Source organism: Sinocyclocheilus grahami, unplaced genomic scaffold, assembly GCF_001515645.1.
Source record: "Sinocyclocheilus grahami isolate Dianchi unplaced genomic scaffold, SAMN03320097.WGS_v1.1 scaffold84.1, whole genome shotgun sequence".
Classification (NCBI taxonomy): Eukaryota; Metazoa; Chordata; class Actinopteri; order Cypriniformes; family Cyprinidae; genus Sinocyclocheilus; species Sinocyclocheilus grahami.
In genome coordinates, this window is record NW_015505263.1 from 2,186,471 (window position 1) to 2,204,304 (window position 17,834).

Sequence of the window (17,834 nt, forward strand, 5' to 3'; positions counted from 1 at the left end):
CTGAACCAACACAAGCTGTGAAAAAGACTAATGATGATCAACGAGGATGAAGCACAAAAGAGCCGAAATGCACAATAAGAAACCAGAGGAGGATAAAAGGCTTTTGTGTGTGTGTTTTCACCTGTTAGTGTGTGTTTAGCCAATGAAGATGAATCAAAAAGCATTTTTACTTGTCTTTCTGGCTGCACCAGTAAAATGGATGTCCGATTAGTGTGTATTTGGAAAGAAAGCGGTCTGACTGTAGCATGAGAGTGTGTATTTGGAAGAATGTGTGATTTATGTCAGCTTTGCCAAACATATGGGCTTTTTCATTAACCCTCCTGCTCTGATTCATTTCCTCCAAGCGCACCATCAATGCAGTTCAGTGTGTTCACTGCTGCTGCGGCAGATAGAGCAAATGCTTGACCCACGGCTACAGCTCACGTCTCGTATCTCTCGCTCTCTCACACACACACACACACACACACACACACACACACACACACACACAGTAGTAAAACTCTGCAGATTCAATACATAAATCTGGAACGCCTTCACCACGTGTAGTATCTTTTATCTTCTATCTCTACAAAACGGAACAAAATTACAGTGCTTAGGCTTGTTTGACAAACTGAAATGATTCAAATCTGTTCTTTGTATAATCACGATTCATTTTCAAAGATTATAGATAGATTGTCAATTACAAAAATTGTATTAAAAGTAGCAGGCAGTAAATGAGCGCCAATGGGGTCTGAAACCTCTCCAGAGAAGAAAATAACAGGCTGGATGGCAGACGGAGCTACAGACTTCCCACTTCTCAAGAGCATGAGAGGTTGAACGTGTGTGGAATTATGAGCCTTAAGCAGGGGTTGGTCTCCTTAAAGGGATAGTTCAACCCAAAATAAAGATTTTGTGACCAATTACACATCTTTATGTTGTTCCAAACCCTTCTGTGGAACAAAAAAGAAGATATTTTTCAATATATAATCTGCTTTTTTTCCATACAATAAATATATGAATGGGGAATGGCTGTAGAGCTCCAAGAATACACTACAAAAGCACCATAAAAATGTTTAATACGATTTGTGCAGTACATACATACATATGATGCTTTATGTGATTAATTGTAAAGGAGTTATAAAAATGTTTGCCTTTGAAATAGGTCTCATATCTGATTTGCACTTGCTTTTAATTAAAAAATGCAGCATTGAGATGTTTTGCCATGCGTGCATTTTTCTGCATATTTTGGCATATCAGATAAAAATGCTGAATGGAAAAACAATAGGCAAATAGCATTTCCAAAAAGAGCATAAAACTACATATGCACACTTGAGGTGGATATATTTGTATTTTTTTATTCAATTCAGCACTTCCACTCAAATGTTTAAGGTCAGTTTAAAAAAAAAAAACTTAACAAATTTAAGGGTTTTTCCCCCCTATGAAATTAATACTTTTATCCATCAAGGATGCTCAAAAGTGACTGTAAAGATTACTGTAAAGACATTTTACTGTCCTTTTGAAATCTCTATTCATATTCCGTTACACCAAATACACAAAATAATGATCTTTAAAAAAGCATCATATGACCCCTTTAATTTCTGCAATTTTGCACATTTCATTTGCTACCATTAAACTGTAATATATACAGTATAAAAGGATTTGATTCTATATCAGCCACTGAAAAACCCATCATTTGACCACCAGCTGAATCACTCTTATGTGAAACGCTCTTCTGTTTGTCTAAAGGAACTGGTCTACATATGAATCTAGACATAAAAATGAGGATGGATTTCCTGAAATAATACATGAGCCGATGAGACCTTGATTTTGAGGTGAGAGCGAGTGGCGTCTCATAAGGCCGTTAGTGTGATGAGAAAGCACAAGTTCAGAAGGGGCGCTGGCTGCTTCCTTAAGGACCATCAGCTGGATTTCCTCTCTAATGGCTGCACATTACTTATGACTGAATAGAAAAGAGTCAGGCCAAAGAGAAGTCCAAGGCTCTTTGTGACAAAATAGCCAATTACTTTTGAAAAGCCGGGGGCTGCGGGGCAGGTTTCACAGAGGGTCCGCACCAAGAAAGAGAGGAAAATTCATAATGGTACAATAAACATTTATTCACCTTCCATCATAGGAAATCTAATTTTTCAACCTCACAGGATAAGTTAGTGATTTTTACTGCTGTCCATTAACAACACAGCCTTTTATTCTGTATATAACTTTTTATAAAGCAAAAAAATTTTTTTGGTATGACGATGGACATTGTCCATTTCTGTGAAATCTGAAAGGCAATCAAAAGTGTATTTTTGTACAATATTGGCATACATCCTTATAATTTCATGGCAATATTGAATTACAGGTATTTGAAATTACCAGTGAAGACCAGAAATTCATTTTCATTACATAATATTGGCAATATATACACATGAAAGTCAGGAGTGATGCCTGATTACTGGATTAAATTAATTAAATTTGGCTCAGGTTTCTTTTTTGAAAGATTGTATTGGGTTTTATTTAACACCTTATAGCTTATAGGTTAGTACACAACACATCAATAAAAAAAAATTAAAAAAAACAAAAAAAAAGGCAAGAAGAAAAACTCTCCTCAAACCAATCTAAGCTGGTTTGCTGGTCTTAGATGGTCTAAGCTAGTTTTAGCTGGTTTAAGATAATCCCCCCCCCCCTTTTTAACACCATGTCAGCTTCAATGGTTATGCTCATGACAAGAGCTAGGTTTAGTAATTCAAAATTAAAACTAACGGTTTAAAATTAGTTTAAGACCTATTTTCTAAAAAAAAAAAAAAAAACTTCAAACTAGATTTGGATTTACTTGATTAAAACCCTTTTTTTTTTATTTAATAAAATGTTTTCAGAATTTGTGTCATTCCTGATTAGTGCATATTCATCATAAAATGTTCTGATCTGATCTGATCGATTGACATGAATTTATAAAATCCAGTCCTGGATGCTGATTGGTCGACACAGTGTTGCAGTTGTGCTAAAAAACACAATATAGCAACATCCACTTGCTTTGTGTCAGTACAATGCAATACAATTAAACACACACTTACGTGACTGGTGCTCGACTATCGAGTACAGCTCCTCTTGGTCACTTTCTGACTGGCTGAGCTGGAAAGAGACAGAATGGATGTAACAATCTCAAGCCCTGTGGCAGTTTTAAATGCAAAACACTCTTTGAATGGGTCTGAAGTGGTCCCGATACGGCAGGTGCTCTGATGTCACATACCAGTTTGAAAATGATCCTCGCCACCAGGCGGACGGAGTCGGTGGGGATCCGTGGCTGGAGGCGCTTGAGGCATTTGCATTCCCTCTTATGATCGGGCCATGCTTGCTTCTGAAGGGTGAAGATGAGGATAAAGCAGAGAATAAATAGAAGAGATTTCACAAATAAATAAATATGATGATGTTTACACATCTTCAATCAGAACGTGATTTCTGTGTGGTCTCCCTTTAGAGGGAATTATGATGAAAGGCCGCCCTACAATTACAGAAAGACAAAGACAAACTTGACAACAATGAGTGCCTGAAGAGAACGGCGCTGGTTTGACAGTGACAGCTTTGCTATTTTAAAACAGCGTGATGTCTAGTTTTGAAAGATTGGATATTCATGAACTGCAAAGACTTCTGCAGAGCATGTGAAAGACACATTAGAGATATTTCACTCCAAAAATGAATTCTGTCATGATTTATACCTCACGTCATTTTCAAACCTGCATGACTTTCTTTCTTCTGTGGTTAGCAGAACGCTCATGCTGTTCTTTAAAACTGTTCTTTAAAACAGCATAGAAGTAAATAAGGAAGGACAAAGTCCTAGAAGTAGCCATTATAACTCTTCTGAAGTTTTACGATAGCTTTGTGTGAGGAACAGAACAATATTTAAAGGGGTCATATGATGCAATTTCACATTTTCCTTTCTCTTTGGAGTGTTACAAGCTGTTCGTGAATAGATAAGATCCCTAAAGTTGCAGAGACTAAAGTCTCAAACTAGGGCTGTGCAATTAATCGCATGTGATTGTCATTCGCATCTAGTCAGTAAAGCCGGTTCCGTGATTAGTAGTAAATCTCCATCACCTGCTTTCAGATGGAGCGGCATTTACTACACAGAGATGTAGTTCACTGACAATTAGGCAATATCGCGTTCATAATCACAGATGAATCGCATTCGATTATGAAGGTGATATTGACTAGTTTGTCAGTGAACTACGGCTCTGTGTAGTAAATGCCGCTCCATCTGAAAGCAGGTGATGGCGATTTACTACCAATCACGGAACCGGTTTTACTGACGAGATGTGCATGACAATCGCATGTGATTAATTGCACAGCCCTATCTCAATCCCAAAGAGATATTCTTTATAATAGTTAAGACTTGTCCACGCCCTCCTAAAACGTCTTGTTTAAACACGCCCCCACATGTCTACATCACTGTGTGGGAAGATTTGCATAACACCGTCCAAATGTTCACGCAAAGAAAGAAGGCGTAACTTTTATTCTCACTGTAGCATTTTTGTTGCCGCCGACGCCATGTCGTGGCACGCCCTCCTAAAACGTCTTGTTTAAACACGCCCCCACATGTCTACATCACTGTGTGGGAAGATTTGCATAACACCGTCCAAATGTTCACGCAAAGAAAGAAGGCATAACTTTTATTCTCACTGTAGTATTTTTGTTGCCGCCGACGCCATGTCGTGGAGACGCTGTGGGTTTCGTTGTGAAAGCGAAACTACTTTGTTTGGTCTTCCAAAAGAGGACGATATCCGCTTCGTCATGCCTAGAGCTGATTCGTACTGGTCGCTGAGGAAATACATCAACTTCGCGCTGTGGATTGCCGGATCGGCTTTCACCGTGGACGAAGCAGAGTCCAGCCCGGGGTCGTCACATGTGGTTGCCGCAAGCCCGCCGGCCGCCGCTCACTCAAGGCCTCCGTGTGTGACGCTGCGCGATACGCAACGCAACGCGTAAAAAGACAGTATAAGTCATTATAATCAGTAATTACGTCCCCACTGGATGCAACAAATGCCTCGTTTGTAATGGGTTTTATTGGTGTTGTCTCATCGCGCCGGGAGATGGCATCACAGTATGGTAAGGGGCGTAACATTTCCTTTACACGCTTGAGGTATTCAGCCAAGCACAACGCACTGGATAGCTGGCCAATCAGAGCACACCTTGCTTTTCAGAACGATGAGCTTTGTAAAAATCGACGCGTTTCAGAAAGGAGGGGCATAGAGGAGAAACAATAGTGTACAGTATGTGAAAAAAACCGCATAAACAAATTGCATTACACCAAATACACAACATAATGTTCTTTTTAGCAACATCATATGACCCCTTTAATAAGTTATTGACTGAAAATCCAGATTTTGAGCAATGAGATCTGAGAACTACAGTTGCGCTCGTGCCATGTCGGGTTCACTATTTACATGGCGAAATGTAATTTTTCATTTTTAAAATGTGTGCCGCTGTGCGTCCCTGTGTGTGTAATAAGCAAAGTGTACGCGCGTTGTGTACCTGCCTATATTACTAACGTGCTCTTTAAATAACAAAGAAAAAATATTGCGGCAGACTTTAGACCAGGTTTTTTGTTGGTCAATGGTGATGGCGCAGTCTATTTCAGTTGCCTCAAAATAGCAACGTGCCAGCAATGCGCCTGAACACACCTCGTTTTCAGACCAGCACGCCCATGGGCGCACAAATGGGCGCAAATGCATTTGCTGAAACTAGCAAAAACACTTGCGCCGGGTGTATGATAGGGACCTATAGCTTCAATTAAGCATTTACAGTACATATCATATTATTAAAACAAATTACTGGAAGATATAGAGTGACAACTGATACTTATATGCATTTTATGCAAGTAGTCTTTTAGAGTGTTACAAAAATCTCACTGGTTTACATCACAGCTATCAGCAACTGCACCATTTTTGCTCATATGTTTTCTCTTCGATATTTCACATGTCAGGCTTTACAGGGTTAAAAGACCATAATACAGAAAAATCCTGTAAACGTGAACGTGTTTCACAGGTGTATGGCTCCAAGCATCAAATACTTCTGACGGAAAGTCACACTGGAACTCATGCAGGAGTTTTCCGATAACTGCTGGCTCAAAAAAAATTAAAATAACTGGAGAATTTTAATGACATTATACAGAGTTGTGATAGACCGTGAAAGTCACATAAAGCAAAATGACTGTATTAAATTCCACAGGACACAGGCATGACATTTAAATATCTGAATTTCACAATATAATTTTCCATTCTGCCACAGAAACCTGCAAAAATATTTGATATTAATAGCACAATAAATACAATAAACTTAATGCAATAAAGAGTGTCACTGATTTAAGATGTTTTTGTTTAATATTATGTATTTTAAATGCAAAAATTTCTTCATGTTTTATGTGAGAAATCATGATTTTTGAACAGTTTCTATACCACATTATTGCTCTATTACATGAATGTGCTATTGAATGCAATCTATTCAAAAAAGTGAAATATTAAAGGGGTCTTATTATGCTCTCTTGGTGTACTAGAACAGGCTCTCATACTAGGCTGTTCGAAAAACACATTTTTTTTCACATATTTTACATTATTACAACACCTCTCTCCCCAGTCTGGCATGAACGGCTCGAATAGTTCCTGTATCAAATAAAGGCCCGCCTTCTGAAATACAAAATGTGCTGTGATTGGTTAGCTGGGCCAGTGTGTGCTGTGATTGGCTCCACTCGGCGCCTGGTCGGGAAATGTCATGCCCCTTAACAAAGCCGCCTGCGAGCTTCAGTGTAAATGTTGAGTCAAAATCAAATTAATTTCCTTGAAGTGGACTTTGAACTTTGCAGATATTTTTTATGCTCAAACAGCAACATTACAGACTTGCTAAAGTTGAAAAAGCATAATAGGACCCCTTTAAAATAGATACTAAAAAAATCAATGGTATGTAGCTCGTCAAATACATTTTTTTTTTTCATTTAAGTGAACAATGCATAAGTTTTTTCCAAGTAATTATTCTAGTAAACAGTCAGCAATGAAAAACTAAATAAGAATAAGTAGTTTTCTCTGCCATGAACATTGATTATTTAATATTATAAACAGCTCTATTAGGCTGCTTTTACATTGCAAGGCCTGAAGCACAGACAAAACATTCAAATAAAATAAAATAATAAAAAATAAAAATAGCTTTATCTAGGTTGCTGATTTGACTGGAATATTCATCTCATGCGAGTGTATATCATTTTAAGCATTTGTCAAAAGCACTAGGTGCAAAACCTTATGTGGAAAAACTGAATGTAATCTTTCCACTGAAATAAGACTTCATCATAAGCTTGTCTGTAAAGCTCTCTGATGACAGCTTGTGTGAAGAGCTCTTACCTGACACTGAGCACTGCAGTACCGGGCCGTCTTACACTGAGAACATCTCGACAGACTTTCACCTCTGTTAAGAATAAAGGAGACAGAATTAACATCAGCCTCAGTGCTTTGTGTATTTCTCAAGAAACTACATCCTCAGGCTGAAGAGGAGAAAGTCTGGTTTGATTTACAAGGCTTATAATGAAGCATTCCTGCCCTGACTAAACATCACTTGCTTTAAAGTATATGTCTAATGACCACCTTTGCTTTGGGGCTTAGTCTATAACATGTAAGCTTGAAGTAAGGAATGTGGTTAACATGCAGAGATCAGATGCATAGAACAAACTGAACACAAAACGTTTAAAAAGGAGTTTAATGAGCTAATGTTTTGTTTAAACATGCATAAGAGTCACGCAAGTTACACACTTAGTGCGTGCATAGTTATGTCTCAGCTTTATTTGTTACAGTTTTTAAAAAAATTTTACACTGTGACTATTTGACTTAGTCAAGAGTTCATTTTTAAAACAGATATTTTTTAACATTTTACCAAACAAATTGCATGGAGGAAGCAAGCAATAACTGAATAAATGCATTGAATTTCAAATGATTCATAACCTTTCCTGTGCTGCATATGTTGTGATGTTTCCCATAGATACTAATGATCAAAACACTAAAAAGTGTGTGTCTGTCTCCCTCCGCCCTTATATTGCTCCTTCCTGAGTGAACATAAATCACAGGGAGTTTAGTATGAAATAGCACTAGATTCATCTTCTTGCCACCCTGGTGTCTGGAGGTGGTGTAATTTTTGAACAGGTCCTTGACAAATCACTTCAGAGGGATTTTTAGTGTCAATCTCCAAAAAGAAACTGAAGAGTGTCAGGCACAAATTATAGTGCAGGCCTGAGTTCTTTACGAATGGACCCTCTGACCCCTTCCTATAGGCTATAACATTTTTACTCTTTTACTGTGTGTAATATATATATACAGTGGTGGCCAAAATTACTAGAACACTACTATTTTTACCAGCTAAAAAATAGTTTTAAGTTAGTTATTTCTATCTTTTGCTATAGTGTGTCAGTAGGAAATATCAGTTTACATTTCCAAACATTAATTTTGCCATTAATTGTTGAGATTTTTGTCTGACAACAGCCAGTGCTATACACAGAGATCTGATCTCATCATCATCCAGTCTGTCTGGAAAGACATGAAGAAACAGAACAAACTGTGACAAGATGTCTCCAAGATGCTTCAAGAAACCTACCTGAAAAAATAACAGTACTGTAAAAGTTTTAGGTACTTGTGTAAAAATGCGGTAAAATGAGAATGTTTTCAAAAATGTCGTCAAACAGATTTTCTTTATCAATTACCTTCTATTAACTAAATTAAATCAATTTTTGGTGTGACCATCCTTTACGTTTAGCAGCTTTTGCCCTAGGTGCACTTGCACATAGTTTTTCAGGTAGCTTTGCAGGTAGGTCTCTTGAAGCATCTTGGAGACATTAGCACAATATCTGGCCGAGAAATATTGGAAAAATATTGGAGAGCGTTGTTTTTCCTGCACATCAGACTCGACATTCACGCGGGTTGCCAGATTTGACAATAAACGAGTGCAACTGACAATGTTAGACAACGATCCTTGCAGTGTAAAGTGATGATTGGTTTTGTCAATGTCAATTATATTTATATAGCACTATTAAACACAACCATGGGTTGGCCAATGTGCTGCACAATAAACCATTTCAATAAGACAATACAAAATAATTAATATAAAAGAAACCATACAGTAGAACATTCTCATTTATAAAACGCCAAATCAAAAAGGTAATTTTTCAACATGGATTTAAAAACAGATAGTGAAGGTGCAGATCTAATACAGAGGGGCAGAACAATCCACAATCTTGGGGCAGCTACTGAGAATGCGCAGTCACCCCTGCATTTCAGCTTCGACATTGGGATGCATAATAATCTCTGGTTGGACGACCGGAGAGACAAGAGGGGCCGATGTTCAGTCAATAAATCTAAAAGATAAGTAGGGGCCAAACCGTTTAATGATTTAAACACTAAGAGAAGAATTTTAAAATTAACTTGATAGCACACAGGCAACCAGTGTAGAGAACGTAAAACCGGCGTAATATGATCCCGTTTTTTTTGGTACATGTTAAAAGCCTTGCAGCTCCATAGCAATGGAATGAAAGACCATGCTTCCTAAAAATATAACCCAATGGGAGCATATACAATGAAAAATGAATAGGAGCTAGAATGGCACCCTGGGGAACACCACACGACAAAGAAGCTACCTCAGATGAGTATTCACCAATGTTAACTCTAAAACTTTGATTGGAGAAATATGAATTGAACCATGTTATGTGTTTTATCCATGTTTAATATGTCTCTGGTCATTTAGATGGAGGATGAGGCTTTTTAGGTGGTTTAGAATCTGCGATCTCTGACCCAGTTCGTTTGCTGGCTTCAATGGCAGAAATACGCTGTATTTTACGCCAACTGGCAACCCGGGTGTTGAAATCTTATTGGGTAAACTGGCAGTGGCTGGAACCATGCAGAGAAAAACAAAAAATAGACATTCCAACACAGAATGCCCATTTCATATAATAATAATGGGCTTTAGCGTTGTTTTTGGAGAAACAGGTATGTGAACATGTTTCCTAAATATCTACTAACATATTATGGTATTTTTATGCTTTAGTACAGTCAAAAAATTTGCCTACATACAGCACCTTTAATGAAAAATAAAAAGAAGAAGAAATGTTGTGTTTATTCCCCCCCCCCGTACCAAAAATGTACCAAACTGTAACTTCAAAACCGAGGTATGTACCGAACCGTCATTTTTGTGTACCATTACACCCATAGACTGTATAAAAATATGGACGTAGTGTCCGTGACATCACCCGTAGGTTTCTGAAGAGCTTTTTTGAAACTCAAAGTTGGCGGAGCCGGCCGTCGTCATCTTGGCAGTGCGTCACTCCCGGATAATCGAAAATTGGCAAAGAGGTGGGAGCTGGTTGCTGAAACGATGCCCACCCAGCTCGACGGTGGCGTCAGCAGTACATGTTTCCTAAATATCTACTAACATATTATGGTATTTTTATGCTTTAGTACAGTCAAAACATTTGCCTACATACAGCACCTTTAATGAAAAATAAAAAGAAGAAGAAATGTTGTGTTTATTTCATACAAAGCCACCAAAGCCACTTTTTGTACCAGGCTGTAAACATTTTTTTCTGCTGTAAAATTGGCCATTTTAACATGGGGAGTCTATGGGACTTACTCCCTTTTGGAGCCAGTCGGTGAATTGCAGTTTTAGTCACTTCCGTGTCGGTTTCACGAGAGAGACCGGAAGGTTGCCGCTTGATTACACCCCTACGATTAGGGGTGTGCGATATGACGATTTTTGATCGTGGATGATAAAAATGTCTCCACGATCAGCTTTTAAAGAAATATCGTAGTATCGTGCTACAGTGCATTCTGTCAGCTGCAGTTCTGGCGCCTCCGTCTCAAGATACTGTACAATGCGACATACATTCACATCAGTGTTAATTCAGCGGTAGAGTTACTCTTATAGGACACTGCACTTATTCGCAGTCACAAAAGAACATTATTTGCATCTGTTTTAGAGCCGTTAAACATTTAATTCACACACTGTTGATTACTAGACTAAATTACTAATACTGTCAAAACAAAACACACAATGTTTACACACAGACTAAGTTGGTTAGTGAAAGTCGAAAGAGAAAGTCGGATACGTGCAGGTCTTAAAGGGACAGTACTAAACATGCTGTCGACTGTCATTAAAGGGATGGTTCACCCTAAAATGACATTTCTGTCGTTATTTACTCACTCACATGTTGTGCCAAAACTGTATTTATTTCTGTATTGTGCTGAACACAAAATAAGATATTTTGAAAAACGTGGGTAACCAAACAGTTGCTGGTCTCCATTAAATTTGATAGTAGATACTGTACAATGCGACATACATTCACATCAGTGTTAATTCAGCGGTAGAGTTACTCTTATAGGACACTGCACTTATTCGCAGTCACAAAAGAACATTATTTGCATCTGTTTTAGAGCCGTTAAACATTTAATTCACACACTGTTGATTACTGGACTAAATTACTAATACTGTCAAAACAAAACACACAATGTTTACACATAGACTAAGTTGGTTAGTGAAAGTCGAAAGAGAAAGTCGGATACGTGCAGGTCTTAAAGGGACAGTACTAAACATGCTGTCGACTGTCATTAAAGGGATGGTTCACCCTAAAATGTCATTTCTGTCGTTATTTACTCACTAACATGTTGTGCCAAAACTGTATTTATTTCTGTATTGTGCTGAACACAAAATAAGATATTTTGAAAAACGTGGGTAACCAAACAGTTGCTGGTCTCCATTAAATTTGATAGTAGGAAAAATACTATATAAGTCACTGTGGACCAGCAACTCTTTTTTTTCACGTTCTTCAAAATAACATTTATGTTCAGCAGGACTCATTCAGGTTTAAAACAACTTTTGAGCGAGTAAATTATGGTATCAAAATAAAACACTATGACAGAACTGACGATGGGTGAACTATCCCTTTATTAATAAAACAACAAAACACAAAGAGAAAAATCACTCACTACTCTTGACTGAAGAACTTTAATACAGATAAAATAATGAAAGATTTTCATCTTGGCCCACCTTAGCCAAAAAATTTGCCATTATTTTTTTACCTTGACATTTTGGTACCTTGAAAGGCTTTGTCTTTATAATAGGGAAATTAGTTTGGCTGTAATGCTCAGACAACTTGCAAAATAGTAATACCAACATGACAAAGATTCGTGATATAAAAAAAAAAATTGCGATATAATATATTTGCTATATCGCCCACACCTACCTACAATCTACTGTGGCGACATTCACAGACAAATAATTGAATGCTTTCTAACATCGTGCCATGATCTCCAGAACCCTTATGAGATCCAGAGGAGTGCAGGAATCTGAGCTGTGCACTATCATGATCAGACGTCCATGCCTGTGGTTATCTGCTGATTTAACTTTGAAAGAAAGAACTGCATCACATTATGAAAAAAAAACTAAATGTTCACACACAAACAAAGAGGAACACGCTGTTATCAGAACAACAATCATGCAAAGCCAAAGCCAATGTCACACTGTAACTGATTTTTGTCATTTGAACAGTATTATACTGTAATATGTACAATAAGATACTGTAAAATGTATCTTACGATGATGCTTAGTGATGATGCTGAAAATTCAGCTTTGATCACAGGAATAAATTACATTTGATCATATATTCAAATAGAACGCAGTTATTTTAAGTAGTAAAATATCACACTATTACTGCTTTTGCTGTATTTTGGATCAAATAAATGCAGGCTTGGTGAGCAGAAGAGACTTTAAAAACATTATAAATCTTACTGTTCAAAAATTTTTAGCTTTTCAGTATGGGTATGTTTTTCCATGATACAAAGTCCCCAGGGGACTGTGGTGATACCCTTTTTTTAAGATAGTGCATCTGAGGTCAAGATTTGTAATTTGTACTTTTAAAAAGAAAATGTTCAACAATTAAAAATAATATTATCAGAACTAAAGCTCATGAGTTATTGTGTGGGGGGGGCGGATGGTAAAAAATCATGGTTTACAGTGCAGTACCACAATTGGATTGTTTTTTAAAGGTACATTTTTTTAAACTAAATGAAAATAAACTCTACAGTACTGATACTGTAAATGCAAATACGGTAATAATACTGTAAATAAAATACAGTAAAGACATTATTGTACTGTAAATGCAATTACAGTACAAATACTGTAAACATTTTTACAGTAAATTACTGGGATCCAGCTGCCAGTAAGTTACTGTAAAATTTACAGCAACCTATTTACAGTGCATGTTATGAAAATAAATCATTCAGGCTTACATAAATTACAATTTTGAACTGACGGTTCCAGTTTTCACTCAGAAATTGCAAGTAAATTTCACAAATAATTACAAAGAAAGAAACAGCATGTAACACACTGAATTAAATGTGAAATTTGATGTAGAAAGACTATTTTCTTGTAAACATATCAGTAATCTATGCTTGAGTATGTTTTAAACTTCAAAGCATCATTTTTTTACAGTGTGGAGATTATTAACTCGAATTGCAAGTCACACTGGTCATGTAATCTCCAAGTGGTATGACCTGAATGAAAGGGTGACCCTCACTTTTTTTTGGGCCATTCCTAATATCATGCGATTCAACATAATTTTGCCAAATTTGCATGTTTATCAAATACTTTTACTACAGTGTGTGAAAAAATGACTAACTGCAACTTTAATTAGAGGGAGATTTATTAGGAAAGTACAGTTAGCTTAACAAAGCAAGAAATAATAGCTAGACAGATGATGAAACAATAAGAAATACTAAACCTTTGCTTCAACTGGAGATTAAAGCATTGTATGGGCCTGTGGGCTCCTATGAAAAATGCTGATGCTTGAGAAGGTACGAGTCATTGGTCGTAATGGAATACGCAGAGTCTGGTGCTGTCCAAAACTAAAGCACAGGCCGTAAGTCACAGCACAACACTAGAGTCCTACGGCAGCAGAGCAGCCATAAAGCTGCCCTCATTACTGCACACAGGATATGACAGAAAGAGAACGCTTCATCATGATCTCCACCGTACACACTTAAACTCAAATAAAACAAAACAAATCAAAACAGCTGATCTGAATGTGCAGCTATTTCTGGATTTGGGAAAAATTTAACAAAAGTAGAATTATTACATTCAAATAAATTAAAATATAGTATCAATTAATGTTAATAAATTAAAATAAAGTATTATTAAAATATTTTTTAATAAAATAAAAATATATATATTTTATTTCTGGGTTTGGAAAAATTTTAACTATTATTATTATTATTATTATTATTATTATTATTATTCAAATATTTAAAATTATGATATTATAATTACATTAAAATAATTTTAAAAAGCAGTATTATTAAAATATATTAAATTAAATAGAATTATTTCAGGATTTGAGAAAACTTACATAAACTAGTATTATTAAAATAAAGTAAAATAATATAGTATAGTATTAATAAAATAAAATAATTTTATTTCTGGATTAGGGAAAAATTACAAAGTAGTATTACTAAACTTAACTTAACTTATGAGATACAGACAGTAAGTGTTTCCCTACAGATAAGAACCAGCCAGAAAAGCAGCATTCTCACATAGCACTCTAATACAGCAATATACTGCAGAGCCGAGACTGATCTACAGATTCATAAAACCATGATTAATATCTATGCAAATTTGGCAAGGTTCGGGAATTTAATAATTGCCATATGTGTGGACTGTACAAGGCAGTGAGAAAGAGCCAGGCTCTTAATAATGATTTTTTTAAAAAGTCAAATGATAATATGCCTTCAATATGTCATCAAACAACCACTGATTCAATCTCCCTGAATTTCACAAAGAAATATGTCCTCATTTCTCCAAACGATGAATCAGATCTTTTTTCCCTCTAATAATACTCACACAATTTTATCCCCAGCATGTACACTAATGTTTTATTAAACCATTTTATCCAATATATAATTATTTTGAATTGACATTCACGTTACCAAATTATAACACATCAGCAAGATAATTTTGTTAACTGATTCACTTTTCAATAAACTAACTGCAGTGATTGTTCACAACAAAAAATTATTAGGGAATACATTGTGATTGCACACGAAAGCAGTAGCAGCTGTATGGCTAATGACAACTCCAACAGTTAACAGGACAATTTATTATTATGTTTTTTCCTGACTCGATTAGTCAAATCACACTTTCACAGAATGATGCAAAAGTGTATCTTTTACCCAAAAATCAAACAAAAGCCTATTCCCTAAATGTCCGGCAGAGCAGGATTTGAAGGCTCAAAGTGTGGTAGAGAAACACTGCGCTCCAGTGGCCAGACGCTCACGACTTCAGCAAAACGACACGCATTCAGAGCTCAGAATCAGCAGGCAAACAGTCCTTCATCTTACATGAAACCATGAAACCAAAAAACATTTTACTTTTCATTAGCAACAGACAAATATCCTGAGGTGGATCTCTTTAGATAAAAAACCAGCAGAGGAACGGAATCACAGCGGCATCCGCAGGGAGTCAAAAATCAGATTACCCCTACGGCTAATGCCTAATCTGATTTCTGTATGCGGCCTAACACAAAACAAGGTTTCCTAATTTCAAAAATGGACAATAATTCCACATAAAATGGGATCGTAACATAATCAGCAAATTTTCTAACATGAGCGCTGCTATCGAGGATTCATTTTCAGTTTGCATGTCCACACACAAAACTATCCTGGAATGACTCCCTGCCTTTTCCCCCTCACACACACCGAGAGCTATTATTAGACAGAAAGACGAGCGTCTGGACCAGAACCGGAGCAGCAGTCAACACCAGAGGAAGGGTAGGAGGAGGAGGAGGAGGAGGAGGAAGAGACAGACAAACAAACAAACAAACCTCTCTATCTGAGCCTTTAAAGGGTTAGTTCACCCAAAAATTCTGTTATTTATTACTCACCCTCGTGTTGTTCCAAACCCGTGAGACCTTTGTTCATCTTCGGAACACAACTTAAGATATTTTTGATTAAATCTGAGGGATCTCTGATGATCGACAAAGTAGTCCGTGTGACATCGACGTAGTGACGTAGCTACGAGAATTATTTTTTGCACAAAGAAAACAAAAATAAAGACAAAAATAACGCTCGCGTCATGATACTGTCGTGAACGCGCATCCACAAGTGACGCAGTAGAGACGAAAATGTGGAATAAAGTCGTTATTTTTGTTTTCTTTGCGCAAAAAAGTATTCTCGTATCTTCGTAACTTTACAGTTGAACCACTGATGTCACACGGACTACTTTCTCGATCATCTTGGTACTTTTCTGGACCTTGAACGTGGTAGTTACCTTGCTGTCTATGGGAGGGTCAGAGAGCCCTCAGATTTCATCAAAAATATCTTAAATTGTGTTCCGAAGATGAACGAAGGCCTTACGGGTTTGGAACAACACAAGGGTGTGTAATTAATGACAGAATTTTCATTTTTGGGTGACCTAACCCTTTAAGAGAACAGAAACGCAAACACATACTCTCAATGACCAATTAGACTGTTTACCTTTACAGGACAGACACACTCCTCTTAGCTCTTCAAAGCCTGTCAGACAACACCTCTATAAATGCCACTTTAATTAGGAAGAATGGAATAATATAACGAGAGAATGGTCATACCTCATAAAGACCTTGTGAAGTATATTATGTTTATAGCATAAAGTGACTTTGATCAACAACATCTATTTGTTACTAGTGAGTATTACTGTAGTGAAAAACAACTGTAATGAAAAAAATGAAATCTTTGACGTTAAAATGCTTTTTCTTTAAAGCATTAAATATTCACAGAAGATACGAATATAAAGTAGAAAACTATATTGAGAAATTGGTCCTCATTTGCATATAGCTGTACTATCTTAAATGTATGTAAATTACTGATAATGGGAAAGTACATACTTTTAAAATCGCAATGAAACGGTAGTAAAAAAAAAAAAGTATTTTCTTTTGATTTTCACGTACATCACATGTGACGTACAGAGTTTAATGGATTGTGGGGGGAAAAAAACGTATGACGGACTAGCATCCACTGAAAATATGGATATAAATAAAATTGTTTATAAATACATTATAACATAAATAGATTTATAACATGCACTCAGAATAATGTGAATAAAACAGAGTATTGGAGAACATTTTCAACAAGATAAAAAAAAAATCTTTGTCATTATTTGTTAAATTTATTAGCAATTTCAGAGTGAAAACTGTTAGTACACAATGTTTTTTTTTTTCAGTGTACAATTTAGCAATATAAAAATAAATAAATATAATCTCAAGTTGTGGAACTTGTTGAGGAGAGGTGTGAAATTACTTAATCACTAATCAGATAAATTATTTTGTGTATCGGACAACAAAATGTGCAAAAAAATCCTTGTCAAATTAACTACATATAGATAGAACAATGCAGGGCAACCTAGTATGAGGTTAGAACTCTTTCATTTTTACAAATAAATATTGTGATTAAATGTACAGAATCAGATTCATAAAAATTAAACACAGATACACAGATACAAGTTAGAAGTTTCACAAAAAGTACATTTAAATTCACAAATACAGTAAATAAATAAAATTACATTTGATTAAAAAAAGTTACAAATATATTTGTGTTACACTTAATAACATGCTTTTGTGGATTTAACTCATTTTTAATGTTCTTTATTTATTTATTTATTTTTGTCAATCATAATGTAATTATTTGGAAATATGAAAATTTTATTCCAAAGCTAGCAACCATTTACCAACGACCATTTAGTTACCACCAACATCTTGCTAGCATCATTAGAGAATCTGAAATCTAGTTACAAAACTTTCCTCTAGAGTGATTTGCATG

General features: G+C 36.1%; 1 protein-coding gene across 1 annotated transcript in view; it reads right to left on the reverse strand.

Moving 5' to 3' along the window:
* The window catches only part of LOC107586653 (histone-lysine N-methyltransferase SMYD3-like), a 44,423-nt gene that overhangs the window by 8,433 nt on the left and 18,156 nt on the right, over positions 1–17,834 (reverse strand). The window contains exons 2-4 of the mRNA XM_016274106.1: positions 7,359–7,422; positions 3,224–3,331; positions 3,048–3,105 (exon numbers count right to left, since the gene is read on the reverse strand). Of these exons, the coding sequence (XP_016129592.1) occupies positions 3,048–3,105; positions 3,224–3,331; positions 7,359–7,422 (230 nt within the window). The remainder of the gene's footprint in view (positions 1–3,047; positions 3,106–3,223; positions 3,332–7,358; positions 7,423–17,834) is intronic.